The 15,457-nt window shown below is 40.6% G+C and overlaps 1 protein-coding gene across 9 annotated transcripts in view; it reads left to right on the forward strand.

The window, feature by feature from the left end:
- The window catches only part of BBS9 (Bardet-Biedl syndrome 9), a 602,892-nt gene that overhangs the window by 41,818 nt on the left and 545,617 nt on the right, over positions 1 to 15,457 (forward strand). For all 9 annotated transcript variants that reach the window (XM_033193464.1, XM_033193468.1, XM_033193466.1 and 6 more), the window contains one exon: positions 4,099 to 4,212. In XM_033193464.1, coding sequence (XP_033049355.1) covers positions 4,099 to 4,212 — 114 coding nt within the window. The remainder of the gene's footprint in view (positions 1 to 4,098; positions 4,213 to 15,457) is intronic.

The following is a 15,457-nucleotide window of genomic DNA, read 5'->3' on the forward strand; positions in this document are numbered from 1 at the left end:
GGAACACTCCACATTTGTAACTTATCTTTAGTAAGATTTTGCCATTTCTGTAAGACTTTGCTGCTGCCGGGGCCTAATACTTATGCACATATAAGCTGGAAGGTACTCAGTTCTTCAGAAACTAAGGTTCCCATTTTTACCTCAAATATTGGCTTTGGCTCTCAGACCTCCTAGGTCAACCTAGCCAATGACTTTTCCCTACCTAAGTGTGCAAGCAAAATGAAACAAAGGGAGTAGAACACAGACATTTCTGCAAATTTCCAAAAGCCAAAGTTTATACCCCCTGCAATATTTCCATTTACTACCAGTTTCTTTTTGACCTAGTCAGATATAAGAAGCCCCCAACTGGATACAAGATACTTATTGGATTCAGTCTGATGCTAGACCCAGTCCAGTTTCTGCCATGACTTCCAAACCCAGTCTGGATCAGAAATTTGCTCAAATAAACTTGGAGAGCTCAAAACACAAATATGTGGAGCTTCTGAATCTGAGAGAGAACTTACCACAATCCCCAGTTGCTGTGAGAGAGCAATGGACACAATAGGCCTAGTGAGTACCTCGCTTGGTCACTCAGCTCTCGTGGGGGTTGTTAGAAGCTCTACTTTGGATCCCACTTCTGACACCATCTGTTAAAAGAAAAACCTTAGCCAAATTAAATTTAACAGCATTTAATTGAACAAAGAACAATTTGTGAGTTGGGCAGCCTCTTGAGCCAGAGTAGGCTCAGAGAGACTCCAGTGCAGCCAGCCATGTAGTAGAAGATTTATAGGCAGAAAAATGAAAGAGATGTACAGAAAATGGAATGAGATACAGAAACAGCTGAATTGGTTACAACTCAGCGTTCACCCCATTTGAACACAGTTTGATCAGCTGGCTGCCTTTGACCAAAACTCGATGATTGGCACAAGGGAAGGTTACAGTCTGTTTACACCTCCATTTATGTTATAATTCACTATGCACAAAGGAAACCTTTAGGCTGAACTTAAAATATGTAAGGAGGCAGCTTTAGGCTAACCTTGATTTAACAGTTCAGAATGAAATTTGCAATTTCTGTAGGGATAAACCAGGTGACTCCTGGAGCTGCTTTTTCTGGTTTCTTGGAGGTTACAACTCTCTTCAGATGAATACCGTATGTGTTTCCCTCACCCATGTGGCTGTTTTGGTTGTGATGCCTCCTCAGCTTCCTGGCACCTCACTGATTTTACTACCATTTAGAATCCAGAAAACCTTCATCCTCCATCAAGGTCAGCAGGCGAATTTAAGCCTTTATCTTTGTTTCTTATTCTATTGGTGTATAAAATCTATTATTGGCCGGGCACGGTGGCTCACGCCTATAATCCCAGCACTTTGGGAGGCCGAAGTGGGTGGATCACCTGAGGTCAGGGGTTTGAAACCAGCCTGGCCAACACGGGGAACCCCTGTCTCTACTAAAAATACAAAAATTAGCCAGGTGTGGTGGCGGGCGCCTGTAATCCCAGCTACTCGGGAGGCTGAGGCAGGAGAATCACTTGAACCCAGGAGTCAGAGTGCAGTGTGTGGAAATAGAGCCGCTGAACTCCATCCTGGGCAACAGAGTGAGACTCTGTCTCCAAAAAAAAAAAAAAAAAAAAAAAAAAAAAAAAAAAAAAAAAACTACTGTTAGTTAACCACTTGTGGGGGGCATGGAACTGAGTAGAAATTATTCTCCTTCAAGAAATCCTCCCCTGATGATTTTTCCTCTTTTGAGTATTACAAGACAAACTTAAGGCAATTTAAATTTAACGGACTTTAATTGAGCAAAGAATACCTCAGGTGTTGGGCAGCCCTCACAACCACCAGAGGAGATTCAGAGTGCTCTGTTCTTCAACATGAGCAGGCAACATTTATGGATAGACAATGCAAGTGAGGTACAGAAACAGCTTAATTCCTGGCAGCTCAGCATTTACTTTGCTTGAACATGGTCTGATCACTAGGCTTCCTATGATTGGCTGAATGTCAGCTACTATGATTGGCCAGGCTGAGAAAGGCAAAAGGGAGGGAAAAAAAAATCTTTACTCATCTTAGGCTCTTCAGCTGGGGCTTTATAAATTAGACTGGCCAAAGACTAATTAGCAAGAGGAAAAACAAACAGAAATTTATTAACATATGCATTGCTCATGTACACATGGGAGTATTCCACAATGAGTGACTCAAAAGGGTAGTTGGACCTTGGGCTAACATAGCATTTTAGGTGAAATGAAAGAAAATGGGTTTTGGGCTTCTTTACACAGAAGGCAAGTTATGGGAAGGTGACCAGAAAAAGTGTGGTAAACAAGGGTTGCTTAGTAAAGTTTGTTATGGTGATTTAAGTTGAGGCCTTCTCCATTGAAAAGAGCTAAGGGTACTCCTCTTCCTGATACAAGGGAGGGAAACTTTTTTTTAATAAATGGAGATTTCTTTTTTAAATGATGACCCGTTTTTAGATCTTTTCTGACTAGTTCCCTATGGCCTTTAGCTCAACATAATCCATATGCCAAAGAGTCCTGTTTGAGGTGGCGTATTCTGATACCCTGCAGTGGAAAAGACATATTCTTGAAACTGTTTTCTTTGGGGAAATTGTCATTGACAGGATCCATGGAGAGTAAAATCTTTACAGAGTGCGAGGACCACATTCCCTGAAAGTTGTTAAATGGTGGACAACTGGGCAGCAGGATACAATACATAGTGCCTGGTTCTAAAGATTTGGTTTAGGTTCTAAAGGTCTGGTTTGAATACTCAGTTCTCTACCTTGAATACTGTGTGATTTTGGGGAAATTTCTGTAAATTTTATTTGAACTTAGGGTGCTTCTATTCTAAAATGGAAATAAAAATATATTCTTACAATCTCAGTGTATGTTGGTAAATTCTTCTGGACAAACAAACCCAAAACAAATAAATGCTCCTATATAAATTTATAAATAAATAAGTACACATACGTATATATTTAGATGTTTTTAGTGATTGAGTACTACCCAGTTTGAGGACTATTGCATTTGCTTTATGATAATTTAAAAATTTCCTTAACTTTTACATTTTGGATTAACGAATGATGATTCTTTATGGAGAAAGTTGCTTTCTGAATCCTTTTGCTTTCTAACACATCTTTTAATCATAATATTCTTGCTCTATATCTATAAAATACAGACAAATACTCTTTTCTCATTTGAAAAGAACTAGAAAGTGAGGCACATGCAGTCTATTAAATGCAGAGTATTTTTCTGTGTTTGGAAGGAGATTCTTCTTGGCAGACTTCAAATAAAAAACATTTTCTGGCCAGGTGTGGTGGCTCACGCCTGTAATCCCAGCACTTTGGGAGGCTGAGGCAGGCGGATCACAAGGTCAGGAGGTCGAGACCATCCTGGCTAACACGTTGAAACCCCGTCTCTACTAAAAATACAAAAAATTAGCCAGTTGTGGTGGCAGGCACCTGTAATCCCAGCTATTTGGGAGGCTGAGCCAGGAGAATGGCGTGAACCCGGGAGTTGGAGCTTGCAGTGAGCGGAGATTGCACCACTGCACTCCAGCCTGGGTGACAGTATGAGACTCCATCTCAAAAAAAAAAAAAAAAAAAAAAAAAAAAAAAAAATTTCCTATTTACTTCTTGAGGGAAGCTTAGAAAATTTCTCAGTTAATTAGAATAAAATTAGGGGCTTGAGTATTTTGAGAGTTGGGGCAGGAACATTAATTGCTTGAAAGTATTGGAGATTTTTTTTTCTTAGACACTTTGAGTCATTTCTTTGCTCTATTAGTGTTTATAAATGCAGATAACTTATTTATTTCAGAGCTGAAATTAGAGGGTTTTGTTGTTATTTAAATAATTACACTTTACTCAGATATAATCTGTCTAATAAAAATAGAATATAAAATGTTCTCCAGGGTAGTATTTTGTCTAATGGTGTAATTTAGCTGAGATGTAAATTGTTTTAACTGTACTGGCTTTCTGTGTCATCAGTATGCTAATTTTTCACAATACATAATATTTTAGTGCTTTGCCATTATAATTTCCCTAAAATTGAATTACTTAGAATTGGAGTAGTGGATGAGAACAAATTAAGCTTTTTAGTGTACACAAATACAAAGTAATCCTTTTTTTTTCCTTAGGAACTTTGGGTAATGTGGAACATGGGAACCAATATCAGATGAAATTGATGTATGAACATAATCTTCAGAGAACAGCTTGCAATATGACCTATGGATCATTTGGTGGTATAAAAGGTAATTTGCTTTTAATCATGAGTATGCTATTTCAAGTGACAGATTTAGAATATTTGGTCATATAAAACAGAGGATTAAGTGGTTTGACTCTCAGAAAGAGTTAAAATAGACATTTTATTGAAACCTTTGTATCCAAATGTCCAAGCAAGTCTGTGGCCATACCACCCTGAACGTGCCTGATCTTGTGTGATCTTGGAAGCTAATCAGGGTCGGGCCTGGTTACTACTCGGATGGGAGACCAAATACCCAATCAAAGTAATAAAAAAAGAAAACTTTAAACATCGGATGTCTTTGATTTTTATATAACCAGCACATTTTTATATGGTCTATAGAGACATTTCTAAAACTGCCTTTTCTACAGATTTTCTCTTTTATGTATAAGCTGACTGAAACTGAGCTTTTTTTGTGTGTGATGGAACTGTGGTACATGACTGTCTCTCTCAGTGGAAAAGATGGTTGACCTCATTGACAGGAAGTCACTGCTCTACCTGCTATAGGCAGGATAAAGCTGCAAACACCTCTGTCCACTCTACCCATATCCAGGGCTGCTGCACAGGCTTGTGTGGGTTGTTTCTGCACAGGGCAGCTGGAAGAGCAGGGGATGTGGGGCTGAAATACAGACTTGATCCTGCTCATCAAGCCATGCTTTCTGGCTTGGAGTAAATCTACCCAGAGGAAGGGGTGATTTTTCTATGTTTCACAAAGGCATCACCTTTATCTAGTACTGGCTCAGTGAGACTGGGTTCCTCCCACCTTGGCAGAGGGTTGTCTTTTTCTAATTAGCACAAAGGCCACCTTCATTGTGTCCACTCAGTCTCAGAGCTTCCAGAATCACCAGGGCTTGGTGCTTGCTTGTGTACACTCTTGCTGTTGGCGTGGGAGGGCTCTTATTTCCAAACCAACTTCTCTCCCTGCACCATGACAGGGTGGTAGAGGAGCTGGATTGAGGATAGGAAGCCAGGTGGTGACACTTACCCATGTGATTGTGTGACTCTGTGTGCGTATGTATCTATGTTCCTGTGCCACCTGCAGAGCATGTAACTAGGGATTTTATAATATCTTAGCTCTTCCTGAACTCATGTTTTATGAGTTTATTGTTTAGCTGTTGCATTATATTTTTCCTTAGCAACATGAGAAAATGACTTTATTTTGGAAGTATGATTCATTCGTGTGAACTCAGTTATTTTGTATTAATACATCCAAAGACAAGAAATAGTTGAATTTGAGTATACCAAGCAGCATCAGGGATATTTTTGGTGTTGATGTGCAAATAAATACTTTGCATAACTGAAGTGATATGAAACAAAACACTTAGTTAGGTGGGAGGACTGCTCGAGTAACAGGAATGTTTGGATTACTTGAACAATAAGGAGGTTTCTAGAGTTAGATGAAGAGAGAAATTTAGATGAGAAGAGAGTCTGTCAGTGAAGTGCTTCCTCAGCTTTTAGAACTGATTTTTACTGTTCTTTGAAAAAATGTCTGACCTGATTCAGGAACCTAGGCCTCCCTTGTTTAATTAGCTATTTTCAATTCACTTTCCCCTACCGAATCTCCAAGAAGCAAATTGTTAAATTCTATACATCATAAAAAAATTATGACATGAGAAAAAAGTGCTTTGGTCAAATAAAAGTGTTTTTTGATAGCATAACAGTGGTTCTTTAGATCACATCAAATGTTATATAGCGGGGGTCCCCAGACCCCGACCTACAGACGTGTAGTGGTCCATGACCTGTTAGGAACTGGGTTGCACAGCAGGAGGTGAGAGAGCAAAGCTTCATCTGTATTTACGGCCACTCCCCATTGCTTGCATTAGCCTGAGCTCCATCTCCCGTCAGATCCCGGTGCATTAGATTCTCATAGGAGCACACACTCTATTGTGAACTGTGCATGCGAGGGATCTAGGTTGTGTGCTCTTATGCAAATCTAATGCCTGATCATCTGTTCTTGCCTCCCATCACACCAAGATGGGACCATCTAGTTGCAGGAAAACAAGCTCAGGGCTTCTACTGATCCTACGTTGTGTTGAGTTGTACGATAATTTCATTATATATTACAATGTAATAATAATAGAAATAAAGTGCACAATAAATGTAATGTGCTGAGTGTTCCCCATTCTTGGTCTGTGGAAAAAATGTCTTCCACAAAGCTGGTCCTTGATGCCAAAAAGGTTGGGGACTGCTATTATATAGATTGCAGTGTACTCTTAATTTTATTATCAGATCAAGTTAACCCTGTTGGATACAGTGAGTTCTAAATTTCTCTTCAAAGAATCAGTCTGTCAGTATGTTCAGTTCTTTGACCTCCATTTTAAAGTTTAATTTGCTTGTAGTTTCAGTAAATAGCCTTTTCCACCAGTTTTAATCAGTAGTTTACATCTGTTCCCCTGGTCACCTGCTCTGTCCTGATTTATCGTGGTCACCTGCTTTGACCTCAGTCACCCTGGTCGCCTGCTCTGACCTAAGTCACCTTTAGTTACCTGTTCCATAACCATCTTTCCCACCAAACTGCTCACCCTGCCACTCTGGCTCCTACGCCTGTTCTCTTTAAAATAGCCAGTCAGAATTAGCTTAGACTGTGCGGTCCAACCCCCGCCAATAGGGGAACCACACAGCAGTAGGGGCTACCTGCTTCAGGAATAAGAATCCCTTCCCCTCCCTTGTTCAGGTGTATTCCCGCCATTGCTCCATCTGCGAGTCGCACCCTTCTATAGATATAAAATTGCCTTGCTGAGAAAATTCTTTTTTGTTTTTGAGACAGAGTCTTGCTCTGTCATCAGGCTGGAGTGCAGTGGTGTGATCTTGGCTCACTGCAACCTCTGACTCCCAGGTTCAAGCAATTCTTCTACTTCAGCCTCCCAAGTAGCTGGGATTACAGGCATACACCATCACGCCCAGCTAATTTTTGTATTTTTAGTAGAGACGGGGTTTCACCATGTTGGCCAGGATGTTCTCAGTCTCCTTACCTCGTGATCCTCCTGCCTCAGCCTTCCAAAGTGCTAGGATTACAGGTGTGAGCCACTGTGCCCGATCGAGAAAATTCTTTATCTGAGCGCTAGTTCTTCTTTTCGGCACAGAGGAACGAGCATTTGTTTGTAACAATCTGGTGGTCTCCCCTGGAGAACGGGTCTCCCGTTGCCTCTTGTGGGGAGACATGTCCCACTGCCTTGTTGCGGTAGCCTAAGGGTGAGAGACTGGGGACCCACCCAGTGTGACAAATAAACCCAGACTCTCAGCAATGCAGAAAGAAACTGGCTGGCGACCTGGGGGAAAGGATCCTCATATACTGCGGCAACCAGGTCACTCTGTGCACAGAGCAAGGTAAGATACATCATAAAGGCAACAAAGTATTTCCTTGCTGCTTGCAATATTCAGGGGCTGAATGTGCGTCTGAATGACCACAATCTCTCCTACTTGTGGTGCTGCTTGTGTGAATGGTACTAAGCACTACTGCTGTGTGGAGTGAGTGGGTCCTATCTGCGATTCCGTGCTCACCTCATATGGCTTAGGGTGGATCCTGCTGTACGATTTGTACCAGCATGCTGGTGCCAAGAGGGACTTAGATCTCCTCCAGGGGAGCTGCCAGAGTGGACGAAGTACAAGAAGGGTGCAAGGAGCCTCCAGCAGATGGGACTAAAGGATAGGCAAGACATTTCTAATATGAGAAATTGAACCTAATAGCCCTAGCAAACCTCTAGAGAGTAATAGGTGAGACAGTTCTATATACTTCTTTATACCTGGAAATCCCAAAGTGCTGGGATTACAGGCATGAGGCACCATGCTCAGCCAAATCTTTTATTATTTTTAATATAACTTGAAAATCTTGTTTGAGACAGAAAGCCAGTTTTCACCTTTGCATTAGTACATTATTGATGTCAAACCCAATTCTTAATAAAACCTTATGGACAAAACTATACAATTTTAATTAGTTTGATCATAAGATTCTTATAAACCTTGTGTATAACCCTTTATACCTTTTTTTTTGTTGTTATTAGAAAGCAGATCAGTGCTCTAAGAAAAACCTGTTGTGCTTTTATTCCAGTGTCCAATTTATGGAAAAACAGAATAATACACCTTTAACTTTAGCCAATATGTTCACTCACAGAATGTCTTTTTTTTTTTTTTTTTTTTTTTTGAGACGGAGTCTCGCTCTATCGCCCGGGCTGGAGTGCAGTGGCCGGATCTCAGCTCACTGCAAGCTCCGCCTCCCGGGTTTACGCCATTCTCCTGCCTCAGCCTCCCGAGTAGCTGGGACTACAGGCGCCCGCCACCTCGCCCGGCTAGTTTTTTGTATTTTTTTAGTAGAGACGGGGTTTCACCGTGTTCGCCAGGATGGTCTTGATCTCCTGACCTCGTGATCCGCCCGTCTCGGCCTCCCAAAGTGCTGGGATTACAGGCTTGAGCCACCGCGCCCGGCCCACAGAATGTCTTTTACAAGATTAATTCTTCACCGACCTTCCACAACTTGTTCAAACCTTCGGCTTTTTCCCATCTAACTTAAAACAGTCCTTGACTGGGTGCAGTGGCTCATGCCTGTAAACCCAGCACTTTGGGAGGCCGAGGTGGGCGGATTATGAGGTCAGGCGATCGAGACCATAGTGGCTAACATGGTGAAACCCCGTCTCTACTAAAAATACAAAAACAAAATTAGCCGGGTGTGGTTGTGGGTGCCTGTAGTCCCAGCTACCCAGGAGGCTGAGGAGGGAGAATGGCGTGAACCTGGGATGGGGAGCTTGCAGTGAGCCGAGATTGCACCACTGCACTCCAGCCTGGGTGACAGAACGAGACTCTGTCTCAAACAAAACAAAACAAAACAAAAAATAATCCTTTAACCTTCTAAAGTAGGCAAAAAGAAAAAAATCCACATTCCCATGCCTTATAATCCTTTTTCAAGAGCACATTTCATTTTCCTTACATACCTTGCATGTAAAACTGCTTCTCTAGTAGTCTCAATTACATGTTACACTGTTAACTCTTAGAAACTTAACTTTTGGTGAAAAACCTGGTAAGTACATGATTTTAATTATGTACCAAGTGTGGAGCCTAGGGCACCAGACCGAAGTGCAGATAATGTCTGACTCTTTCATGTATAGTTAGGGGATGTGGCTAACTCCACATGTCCGCAGGCCTTACTTAAAATCTAATGGCTCCACAGCAGTTAAGTTGAACAATTTTCAAGAGTCAAAGAAGCAGTTTATGGCCTTAAAGCATTTATCAAACCTAATATCTGACCTGCCTAATTTAGACCAAATGTCTTTATTTTACTAATAATCTTTAAAGCTGTGTTTTTATTTCCCAAAGATTACTTAAGTCAAGTGAACTAAAAGGCATTATAGTCTTAATTTTTTAAACAATATTTAAGTGCTTATTATTTTTAAACCAATTAATCAGAACTTATATATATATATATGTATAAACATCACACACACACACCACATATAAATACACGGACAAAAGAAGATCCAGTAGTTGTAAGATTTTTCATTTGCCAATTTCTAAGTTTCCCTTTAAAGCATTCAGTTTCTAGCCCTAATAAATAGGTATAGGTGGAAGGCAAAACAGATCCCCCAAAATTAAGGGTTCCATTTTTATACCAGATCCTGGATCCCAAAAAAGGAATGGGTATCAGCCCATCTCCCATGGGAGTCTTGTCTCTCCGTAGGGGATGGGGACATTTTCATACCTTCTAGGTGGCCAGGAGCATACTTCTCTGATCCAAACATGGAAAAAGCTGAGTGTCCCCCCATAACTTCCATTAGCTATCCCCCAAAGTGTATTTCCCACCTAGTTATTACACATGAAATCTCTCATAATGTGAAGTAATTTCTAATACCCCCAAAAGTGAAAAATGTGAGAGGGATCTATCTATTTTCAATTCTTGGGGTTCCATAAGGGAAACAGAAGTCCTTTTTTTACCTCCCAAAATGGGGTCTGCAGTACCTCCTCTGTTCTTCCTAAGGTGTCCCAAGCTGTCAGATATTATCTTAGGTCTTCTCTTGTGCATCAAGAGTGTCAAAAGAAGACAAAATGGAGAAAAACAATTCAGTTGACTGACAAGAAAAAACACAATCCCCTTTTCCAGAAAAACACAATCCAGGAAGAGGAAAAAAACATAAAGGCCTTTAAAATGTATGCATAACTTGGGTATCTGCTTTTAAGTAAGTTGACTTTTAACCATAGTGTCCTTTAAAAAAATTTCTTATAAGCCTCTTGTTACTCTACTTTAACCAGGCCAAACAGGTTATATTTCTGGCTTTTGAACTTTAATAAAAGTAACCTCACAGGTGAAACCGATAAACCTTACTTACTAAGCTACAGCATTGGACAGTTTCCATTGCCCTTCCCAGAAGGAGCTAGAGCAGTCAGTTTTGAGCTTGCAAAGGCTTTTAACTGCTTGAGATAATTTTTAGAGCTAGCTCTGACATAAACTCCAAAACTCCTGTCCTCCAGATGACTGAGAACAAGAGAAAGGACTGCCATGTACTTAAAAGGTCAAGCTCCCAAGGACATAAAACAAAACAAGAAGGCAACTTCATCCAATTTTTTTGTTTGTTTGTTTCAGGAACCTGCAGCAAAGTTTGTAACTGACTAGTTTGCTGGGCTGGCTTGAACAGCGGGCTTATGTGTCATAAAGAGGTACTCCTCTTTATGACAGAATACAGTAGAAAACATTTATAGCAGAAAGTTCCCCAGAGTCGCTATAGCTTAAGACCAGCCTCACAAATCCTTTTTCTCATTAATTAAAACATTGCAAGAGGTAGTGATTTTTACCATTCCTACAAGCAGCTTGCACACAGAGAGAGAGGAAAGGGAAGGGAGAAAAGCATTGCCTGCAGTGAGGTGGGAAGATGAGGAGCTCAGGGAAGCCAGAGAAAGACCCACCCATTGCAGTGACACTAAACAAAAGTTCAGGTGGTTGCTTGTCAGTCACTAAGGGATCTTTTCCAGCAGTCCCATCAGCTTTCAAGTTTCCCCTTTTGGTGAGAAAGAAAAGCTCCCCATGTCTGGTGATCCTGTACATGCCTAATCCTGTAACCCACAGCCATCAGCAAAGAGTGCAAGGCAGATTAATCCAGAGAGAATAGCGGTTAACATCCCATAATGCCGAATTCATTTTTATCCAAAAGGGATTTTACTGAGAGGGCCTCTAAGCCCCTGAATCTTAAGAAGGACTCTAACCTTCCTAAGTTGGGTGTCGAACCCATTTGTCAAGAATGCTCAGCTTTTATTAAGAGGGGCCTTTAACCCATTCCGTCTTAGGAGAGACTTTAAATCTTCTAAGTTTGGCCTCTAGAGTCAGCCAGTGGGTTCTGCAGTTTATATATCCTTAGAGTCAGTAGTCTCCATCATACCGTTATTTCATGGTTGGCCAGGAAAATGTTACTGGAAAGGGGTCCTGATCCAGATCCGCAGACAGGGTTCGTGGATCTCAAACAAGAAAGAATTCAGGGTAAGTTCATAGAGTAAAGTGACAGCAAGTTTGTTAACAAACTAAAGGAATAAAAGAATGGCTACCCCATTGACAGAGCAGCCCTGAGGGCTGCTGATTGGCTATTTTATGATTATTTATTGATTATATGCTAAACAAGAGATGGATTATTCATAAGTTTTCCAGGAAAAGGGTAGGCAATTTCCCCCAGAACTGAGGTTTCCTCCCCTTTTTAGACCATGCAGTGTAACTCCCTGATGTTGCCATGGCGTTTGTCAATTGGCGTGGCACTGGTGGGAGTGTCTTTTAGCATGCTAATGTATTATAATTAGCGATAATGAGTAGTGAGGACAACCAGAGGTCACTTTGGTCGCCATCTTGGTTTTGGTGGGTTTTGGCCGACTTCTTTACCACATACTGTTTTATCAATAAGGTGTTTGTGACCTGTACCTTGTGCCAACCTCCTGTCTTACCCTGTGACTTTGAATGTCTAACCTTCTGGGAATGCGGCCCTGTAGGTCTCAGCCTCATTTTACCCAGGCCCTATTCAAGATGGAGTCACTCTGGTTCCGACGCTTCTGACAAAGCTATGAATGAACATCTTTTTACATAAATCTTTATCTACATTTCTGATTATTTCCTTAGGATAGAGGGGAGAGGTTGAGTTATTAAGTCAGACACTTGTAAAATGTTTTTTTTCCAGTATGAAAGTAGCTTTCTTCCTTAAATACTGTATAAATAAATTGTAAAAAGTATAGAACTTAGGAAGAAGAAAGTAAGACTCCTAGACTTGTACATTTCATAAGAAAGCCCACTTTCTAAGCCTGATGTCTTTAATGTATATTTAATGTGCACCTTTCTAGGAGGGGGTGGGTGATTCTTTTAAGTGGAAAACTTCCCTGTAGTTGATCTTATTTAAAAAAGAAACCTAAAAATCCTTGTTTTCTCCTTTCCTCTATTTCATATGGCATCTTATGGAATTATTGTTTGGTGATCATGTCTCAATAAAGGAATTAAACAAAACTAAAGCCCAACACTGTTTTAAGCAAATGTGCTATTTAAAGTATGGAAAGGCAGTGGGGGAAGAGGGGTGCAATATTTTGTGTGTGCATCAAAATGAACTAACACTAGATGGCAGTCCTCTATAACTTTTGGCCTTAGTTGCTGCTGCCTTAGAATAAGGTATGGCAAGAAATCACTAATGGAGGAATGTTGATTCCATGATAATGCTTTGCCTTTTATTAAAAATAAATGTTAACTTCTTCGAGTTGCACAACAGAGTGGGTTTTTAAAAGACAGTTAATTATAACAGATAACAGAATGTAATATAAAAGTGCTTTCTAGCTGTGCTTCTCAACCTTTTGACTTTTTAAAACTTTTAAGTTACATTTGAATTATAAGGGGATCATGATTAAAATGCAGATTCTGACTCTTGTAAGTCTGAAATAGGACCTTAAATTCTGAATTTCCAGTAATATTCCAGGTAATGCTAAGCTGCAGTGATCTAGAGGTGTGCTATAGCCCTATGTCTGCAAAATGCTTATTTTGTATCAGGCAGTGTTCTAAGAACTTTACAGGTTGAAAAAGTAACTGTGAGTGATGGAGGGAGGATTCCTACCCAACTTCTCTGCATCTGGAAGTTTCTGGTGTTAGTCACACTAAACTGCCTCCTTGATTGGGCTGTGAGTGAATTTACCTCCTCCCTAGTTCAGAAAAAACTATCCTATCAGAATGGAGTATAGTTTGGTTTGGCTAAAGTTAAGTGCATATCTTTGATTCTTCACAGACTGTGGGAAATATGTTAAGTAACTTCTGTGTCATATGTTTGCTTTTTCAGTTTTATTTTCCTGGTTGGTGTTTTGGTTTGTAAGAAAAGTACAAAAAAATTTTAAAGTTTCTTCAAAAATTGTAATATTAATTGGTTGTATTGGGCTTTTATTTATTTTTGCAGTGGGGAAGTGTGTTTGATGTTAAAAATGTTTGTTGTTTTTTAAAATTTAAATCTAAGCTGCTTTTTTGAAGGAATATGTGATTCTGGGTTCTAATAAAATATTAGTTTATCTTTGTTTTTCATGCTCTTGACAAATTAATGCTTGCAAAATAAACACAAACAAGTTACACTTTGGACATATATTAAATCAATTTTGAAAAGGTAGATTTTAATAGATTTAAGATATGTTAGTAATATTGGTGGAATTTATTTGTTTTGGTAATTTGAACTCTACTTGTTTTTGAAAAAAAGAACAAAATGATATTTTTGCCAGATTTTCACTTATTTTTGTTTCGTTGTGTTACTAAAATTTCCAATGGTTGTTAACATGGTATTTTACCTAGTTAAGACAAACTTGACCCGGCGCAGTGACTCATGCCTGTAATCCCCACACTTTGGGAGGCTGAGGCGGGTGGATCACAAGGTCAGGAGATCAAGACCATCCTAGCTAACACGGTGAAACCCCATCTCTACTAAAAATACAAAAAATTAGCCGGGCATGGTGGCGGGCGCCTGTAGTCCCAGCTACTCGGGAGGCTGAGGCAGGAGAATGGCTTGAACCCAGGAGGTGGAGCGGTGATCGTGCCACTGCACTCCAGACTGGGCGACAGAGCGAGACTCCGTCTCAAAAAAAAAAAAAAGCACAAACTTTCCATTTCAAAATAATATTTGGAAAAGGACAGCATTAATATTGATTGACACAAAGCCAGTGGTAGAGTGAAGAAAAAAATATTGTTTTAAAATCAACAGCTGCATATACGTAACTTAGTAAAATAAGATTTTTTTTTTTTTTTTTTTTGAGATGGAGTCTCGCTCTGTCGCCCAGTCTGGAGTGCAGTGGCGCGATCACCGCTCACTGCAAGCTCCACCTCCTGGGTTCACACTATTCTCCTGCCTCAGCCTCCTGAGTAGCTGGGACTACAGGCGCCCGCCACCATGCCTGGCTAATTTTGTTTTGTATTTTCAGTAGAGATGGGGTTTCACCATGTTAGCCAGGATGGTCTCGATCTCCTGACCTCATGATCTGCCTGCCTCGGCCTCCCAAAGGGCTGGGATTACAGACGTGAGCCACCGCGCCCGGCCAAAATAAGATACTTCTTGTAGTGTACGTAGTATCAAGATATTTGAGCTAGAATTTCCTTCACTCATAGTCTGATCTGGAGTCCCTGTAGTAACTGATCCAAAGTCCTCATTTACCTCAGATTTGCCTTGTTGGGCTGTGAGAAGATGATGAACCTTATAATACATAGGAATCTTTCAAGTGTGTAACAGGGACACTGGGAAGGAATTGTTGGTTTGTTGTAGGTGCCTGGGCACTTTCAGGGACTGAAGCAAGTCTGGTGTGTTGTTCCTCCTTTACATCATCTCTCTTTGTCCCTCCATCTGTCCATCCCCTCCATCCATTCAATGCATATTTACTAAGAATTCTGAGTGCCCAAGCACTGTGTTAGTTTTCTTGGAATAGACAGATAAAGAAAAGATGGTTTATGAGCTGGGCACAGTGGCTCACGCCTGTAATCCCAGCACTTTGGAAGGCTGAGGTGGGCGGAGACTTGAGATCAGGAGTTCGAGACCAGCCTGGCCAACATGGTGAAACCCCATCTCTACTAAAAATACAAAAAATTAGCTGGGCACAGTGGTGGGTTCCTGTAATCCCAGCTACTTGGGAGGCCGAGACAGGAGACATCCCTTGAACCTGGGAGGCAGAGGTCGCAGTGAGCTGAGATTGCATCATTGCACTGCAGCCTTGGTGACAGAGCGAGACTCTGTCTCAAAAAAAAAAAAAAAAGAAAAGAAAAAAGTTTATGTTCTCAAGTAGCTCACAATCTA

Source organism: Trachypithecus francoisi, unplaced genomic scaffold (assembly GCF_009764315.1).
Source record: "Trachypithecus francoisi isolate TF-2019V2 unplaced genomic scaffold, Tfra_2.0 Lachesis_group4, whole genome shotgun sequence".
Classification (NCBI taxonomy): domain Eukaryota; kingdom Metazoa; phylum Chordata; class Mammalia; order Primates; family Cercopithecidae; genus Trachypithecus; species Trachypithecus francoisi.